Source organism: Patiria miniata, unplaced genomic scaffold (genome assembly GCF_015706575.1).
Source record: "Patiria miniata isolate m_02_andy unplaced genomic scaffold, ASM1570657v1 HiC_scaffold_27, whole genome shotgun sequence".
Classification (NCBI taxonomy): Eukaryota; Metazoa; Echinodermata; class Asteroidea; order Valvatida; family Asterinidae; genus Patiria; species Patiria miniata.
In genome coordinates this window covers 9,675,395-9,682,012 of record NW_024037066.1, presented here as the reverse complement: position 1 = coordinate 9,682,012, position 6,618 = coordinate 9,675,395, and the positions used below count along the sequence as shown (strand labels likewise).

The following is a 6,618-nucleotide window of genomic DNA, read 5'->3' as shown; positions in this document are numbered from 1 at the left end:
AACTATTCCAGGTTTATTAGACGACAACACGAGTTCACATACGAACATGTAAGCGGCCATGTTAGGAGTGATGCATGCTGGGATACATGGATTAGACTTGCTACAATGCATCGATTAGATGGGAATCGCTACATCCTCTCTTCTAAGTTTAGTTTTAACATTTTGAATAAAACAGCTTTATGAAATAAACATTTCAGCATGAAATTTGGAACAACACACAAATCCAGTGCGGGCGAAGCAATAACAGTCACACAAAACTGTTAAGTGTATTTAGGATTTGGCTTCGAGATGCGACCGGAACGAGTGAGAACTGGCTGTGGTGGAGGTGCGTGGGGGATGGCAGGCTGAGGCAGTGGATCCTGTGGCGGTAAGTAGAAGTCAGGTGAGTGTTGTTGCTGTGGAGGTGGTTCAGGGACTGGCAATAAGTGTCTCCGATTGCGGCGGTAGAGTGTGCCTTGGGCATTGACGATGTACGATCTGGGGTTTCTGGAATGCTTTTGGACAATTCCAAGCTGATCGTGCCCTTCGGGTGATTGTAGACGGACAACTTGCCCTGGTGTCAGTGGTCGGAGGGGCTTGGCAGATTTGTCGTATGAAGACTTCTGTTGCTGTTGCCTCTTGCGTAACTGTGCTGTGACGCGTGTGTAAATGGCGGGTTTAAGGAGTGGCGTCGGGGTAGGGATGGTTGTGCGAAGACGCCGTGACATGAGACGTTGGGAAGGTGAGCCTAGCTGGGGGTTGGTTGGGACATTGCGAATGTTCAGCAGGTTTCGGTAGAGGTCTGAACCGTCGCGTTTTGTCTTCTCGAGGAGTTGTTTGGCGCGCTTGACAGAGCTTTCTGCAAGGCCATTGGACTGGGGAAAATGGGGACTGCTGGTTGTATGCTGGAAGCCCCATGACTGTGCGAATTGTTTGAAGGCGAAGCAATCAAATTGTCGTGCGTTGTCACTGATAACGATGCAGGGGATTCCATGGATGGAAAATTGTCTCTTGAGTACCTCAATGACTGTAGAGGCACAGGTGTTGTCGAGTGAAGCGAAGTCAAACCAGCCGGAGTATGAGTCACCAAGGGCTAGGTAATCCATACCGTTCCAATGGAAAAGGTCAACTCCAATGTGTTCCCATGGTAGGCTGGGTGGGGGGTAGCTTTTCAGTGGTTCTTTCTGTTGATGGGCTTTGGTAGCGTTGCAAACTGTGCATCCAGAGACGGACTGCTCGATATCAAGGCACATTGATGGCCAGTAAACTACATCTCTGGCTCTGCGTTTGGTAGCCTCGATGCCTGGGTGACCTTCATGCAGTATTTGGATGTATTCTGCGCGTAGTGACTTGGGAATGATGGCCTTATGTCCCTTTAAGATGATACCGCGGTCGAGAACCAGTTCATCTCTGAACGCGAAGTAGGGGTGGGCCTTTGGTGGGGCATTGTTGATATGCGAAGGCCATCCGCGACTGATGACATCAGTGAGCTGTTGCATGGCAGAGTCACAGGCAGTTGCTTTCTTGAGCTGTTCAAGTCGCATGTCAGAGATTGGCAGGAGGGTCATGACTTGCAGGTCATCAGTTTCAGTACCGGTCGTTGTCAAGGGTGCACGTGACAAAGTGTCGGCAAGGAACAATTCTTTTCCTTTCTTGTACACGAGGGTGATGTTATACCTCTGTAACCGGAGAAGCATGCGTTGAAGCCGCGCAGGGGCACTCAGCAGAGGCTTTTTGACGATGGTGACTAATGGTTGGTGGTCAGTTTCGACTACGATGTCTTTACCGTATATGTAGTCGTGGAACTTGGTGCAGGCAAACACAACTGCAAGCAGTTCTTTTTCAATCTGTGCGTAGCGTTGTTCAGTGTCACTCATGGTACGTGAAGCATACGCGACAGGGGCACCCTCTTGTAGGCAGGCTGCGCCAAGGCCAAACTTGGAGGCATCGCAGGTCAACGTGACTGGCTTGCGGACATCAAAGTACGTGAGTGTCGGCGCATTAGCAATCTTGTCCTTGATTGCTAGAAATGCGGCATTGTGTTGCTCTAGCCAGCACCAATGGATGTCACTATGTGTGAGCTCGCGTAGTGGGGCTGTTAAGTCGCTCAAGTTGGGTACAAACTTGGCCAGGTATGTCACCATGCCAAGAAAGCGTTGTAGGGCAGTAACGTCGTTGGGTGGAGGCATGTCGGTGATAGCACTGACTTTGGCTGGGTCAGGCTTAAGACCACTGGCGGTGAAGACGTGACCGACATATGAGACTTGTTCAAGACCGAAGCGGCACTTTGTTGGGTTGAGGCGCATGTTGATTTTGCGTATCCGATCAAGGACAGTTTTGAGGTTTCGATCATGTTCCTCTTTAGTGCGTCCACCAACTAGTATGTCATCTACGATGATGGAGCATGGCAGATCGGCGAATATCTGCTCCATGGTTCTCTGGTACACATCGGAGGCAGAACAGAGGCCGTAGGGCATGCGAAGATAGCGGTATCTGCCATATGGCGTGCTGAATGTAGTCAGCAGTGATGATTCGTAATCCAAGGGGATCTGCCAGAACGAGCATTTAGCATCAAGCACTGAGAAAACTGTCGCACCATCCATCTTGGCAGCGACTTCCTCTACTGTTCGGGTAGGGTGGTGTGGGCGTTTCAGTGCTTCGTTAAGGTCGCGAGGGTCGATGCATAAGCGGATTTCTTCGCTGTTTTTCTTATGAGTCGCGACCATGGAGGAAACCCAGTCTGTCGGTTCGGAGACTGGAGTGATCACGCCTAGGGTAGTCATCCGCTGCAGTTCGGACTTGACCTTGTCTTGCATTGCAGCAGGGATGCGACGTGGGGGTCGGACAACCGGCGTAGCATTGGGGTCTATGGTCATGGTGTAGATGACTGGTAGTGACCCGAGCGAGCTGTCAAACAGGTCTTCGTAGTCTTTGAAGACTTGAGGCGATGTGGTGTCATTGGAGACATGGTAAACTAAGTTATTGACAGACAGCAGGCCTAGACGGAGGCAATCGGTTAAGCCGAGGATAGCTTTCACTTGTGTGTCAACAATGTGAAAGTCAATATTATGGTCAGTCTGCGATGAGTCAATGCGACATGGCAGTGTAGCTAGTCCAACTGTGTGGAGCTCGGTTCCTCCATAAGCGATGAGCTTGGTTGACTTTGAATTATCGATGGACTTAGGTGGTGCGATGACATTGTAAACATTCATGGGCAGGACGTTACAACGTGCACCAGTGTCAAGTTGGACAGGAACGTGTGTGTTATTCACCACAAGCGTAGCGTGGATGTCATGTTTCAAGTTCAAGTTGGTGTTGTCCACGGCTCGAACGTAAAATAATTCTTGCTCATCCACGGCAGGTTCGTCTTCCTCCGAGTATGAATCGGGGTTTACTGTGTAGACGTGGCGGCTGCTTCTGCAGTAATCAGCATAGTGATTCTTTTTGTTACATTTGTGGCAAGTCTTGCCATAGGCTGGGCATTCGCGCCTCTTGTGAAAAGTTCCACAATTTCCACAAGGTTTTCTGGGCTTTTGATGCTGTGTAGAACTACTGCGTGCAGATGTCTGCCGTTGATTTGACCATGTTGGTCTGTTTGGGCGTTGAGCTTGTTTCTTTTTGAAAGCGTTGACAGTGGTATTTGATTCAGCCATTGTGCTGGTAGAGGCTGACAACATCTTTGCCTGATCACCTGCGAGCTGCATTGATTGTGCAAGTTCCACTGTGCGCTTGAGGTCAAGTTTGTCCTCTGGTTGGGCAAGCAGGGATTTCTGGATGCGTTCATTCTGCACGCCACACACAAGTCTGTCTCTCAGCATTTCATCAAGGTTTTGGCCAAACTTGCAGTCACTGGCCAGTGCACGTAGTGCTGCTAAATATTCGGCGATTGATTCACCAGATCGCCGACAGCGGCTGTTGAATTGAAAGCGAGCAATGATGCTAGACTTTGTGGGTTTGAAATGCTTCTCTAATCTGTCCACTAGTTCTTGATATGTAGCTTCGTTTGGTTTCTTAGGGGCAAGAAGATCGCTAATCAGCTTATATGTTTGTGAACCAACGACAGAGTTGAGTATGGCCCTTTTGCGTGCTGCGTCGGAGATATTGTTCGCCGCGAAATATTCGCCGAGACGATCAGTGTACATTTCCCATGTCTCTTTCTTTTCACAAAACTCTCCAATATTGCCGAAAGTAGCCATGATGTATTAAGAAGCGAATCCTGTACTTACTGACACCATGAAGAAAGTTATAGACTCCGATATGTTGGGAACTATTCCAGGTTTATTAGACGACAACACGAGTTCACATACGAACATGTAAGCGGCCATGTTAGGAGTGATGCATGCTGGGATACATGGATTAGACTTGCTACAATGCATCGATTAGATGGGAATCGCTACAGTTATGGCCCATCCGATCCCTGAATGTTTGGCTAGCACATTTTTGTTTTATTCCCCACAGTTTTTCAAATGCTTGAGCATTAATTCACGGGATATAATTTCATCTTTTTTTCAGGAAAGAAACAAAATACAGTCTCTGCATTCAAGCCTAAATACAATCTGCAACGAATTTCAGTGATAATCAATTTGTGAAAACTAAATGGAAACATAAACAGAGGTCAGCGAATCTGCAAAAAAATGTGTACATGATAACGCTATTTATCTTACGCGATTACATCTACTTAGACTATTACAGTCTCACTATATTTCTCCAACCGTTATAAAATATTTAGGAGGAACTCTCTGATATATCGGTAGTAGCCCTATAGCTCTTATTTCTATGACAAGTTTCCAACAATGTTAAGGCCTGGTCCGTCACCTGTAGCAGTTCCACGATACTTGCAGCCCGATATAATTTCGGGCTAAATTACAGGATAGTAGGATAGTAGGCACTGTGCCAAGGCCTACGAAATATTCGGGGCATACACGAAAAATCGACGGCCTACGAAAATACCGCAGGATGCAATCAAACACATAAATAGGCCTACACTGCACAAACACCCACGAGCAGAGAAGAAATTACTTTTTTAAAAAATGTTAGTGTGTCTCGAGACATTTTCGATTTCACCAATTGACGCTGTACAGCATGTAGGCATGCATGTAGCCCCAATACGTGAGTAATTTACGTGTAAAGTCTGTTGTTCTGGAGCATGGTGCCATCCAAGGGCGTCGATCGATTAGGGACGGGGGGACATGTCGTTTCCCACCCCATTTCACTAATTTCGTCTCAGAATAAACGATTGTGTCCTTCATTTGATTATATAGCTCAGAATAACTTAATCCACACTCCAACATCATGTTTAAAATGGTGACCTTTTGGATAAAGTGGTCAGAAATGGTCCACAGATCGCACCACAGACCATCCAGAAACAGTTTTTTCGGGGCCCTCAAGCGGACCCACGCCGTTAGGCTTTGCACTCGCATTAGTTCTGATCAAGATTTAGGCCTATGTACCATCCCCACATTTTAAAAGCGATTGACGCCCTCAATTGGTGCCAACATGGTTTTAGAGCAAGGACCTACACCAGTTTGACATGGCTTGATTTGCACAGTGCTTTGCACTTTAATAGCTTGTGCCGGTGCCTAGGGTGGAGTAGGGCCTAACGGAACACATGGTGCCTAGGGCTTCAAATCACTTAAACCCGGGCCTGTCTGTATAAGCACTTGTATTCTCCGTAGAAGCTGAGAGGTTTTGCCGTGCCTTCTTATCTGGCATTGAGAACCATTAGCTCATCATCGTTTAGTTCGTGTGGAGAATACATACCTTCACTCTGGTTCGAGCTGCTCCTATAAACTTCATGCAGCTTGGCTCGATTCATTGGAGAGTGTTTCTTGACCGTATAACAAGATATCTTGTGTTGCATTTGCGTCTTTTGTGGAGGCAATTTAAGTGTAGGCGTGTCTTGGTCTAAATTTAAAATTAAACACCATTTGTCAAGTAAGCCTGTATGTTTTCAATGGAATTTACAAGACAATAAAAAGGGCCTTACGATTGGATTTTGGTTAAACACACATTGCATTTTTGGTTTCATTTAACATTATTATCGTCTTATCAATCCTAACGTTTTGCCCGGAAGACTATAGATTTGCTCCTCATTCTGGAAAACCCATCAATTTGTAAATTGTCGTATTACCTCCGACTCTTCAGCTCAGGCGGCCTCCTTTTTGTGAATAAAAACAAAACTGATGCCCAAAACCTCTGATTCTGTTTCTCCTTCACGGTAAACTCTCTGTCAAATTACGGTCTGTTTTGCACTTGGTATAACTTGACACATTCCATAACGTGACGCGTAGCACACATACCGCCCATTGATTGCTTCATTCCTCATAGCGCTGGCACCTTCGTGTGCTGCCGTATCGTTGACAGGTAAATCGTTTGGAACCATGATGATTTGTAGCGGTATCACACGATCCTGACCATACAATTTCTTTCTTTCTTTTTCAAGTGACGAGCTACTAACCAAGCTGAACCTCAGTTCAACTATCTCGTGTAATCCATCAGCACTCCAACATGTATTTACCCAAACTTGCTTAATATACATGGTGAAGGGAGATTATATAAAGCTTGGTAAAAGTTTAAAGTCATGGTGCTTATAACGATAGCAGCCTATTTGGCTTGATAAAGCCACAACTGTAAAAAAAA

General features: G+C 46.4%; 1 protein-coding gene across 1 annotated transcript; it reads right to left on the bottom strand.

The window, feature by feature from the left end:
• Positions 1-260: 260 nt before the first annotated feature.
• Positions 261-4,175, bottom strand: LOC119734618 (uncharacterized protein K02A2.6-like). The gene has a single exon (XM_038208154.1). The coding sequence runs from the start codon at positions 4,173-4,175 to the stop codon at positions 261-263; it is 3,915 nt and encodes a 1,304-aa protein (XP_038064082.1).
• Positions 4,176-6,618: the final 2,443 nt, after the last annotated feature.

What these genes read in the sequence shown, in the direction of transcription:
- LOC119734618 (XM_038208154.1), bottom strand. Translation starts at nt 4,175, where the DNA reads ATGGCTACTTTCGGCAATATTGGAGAGTTTTGTGAAAAGAAAGAGACA.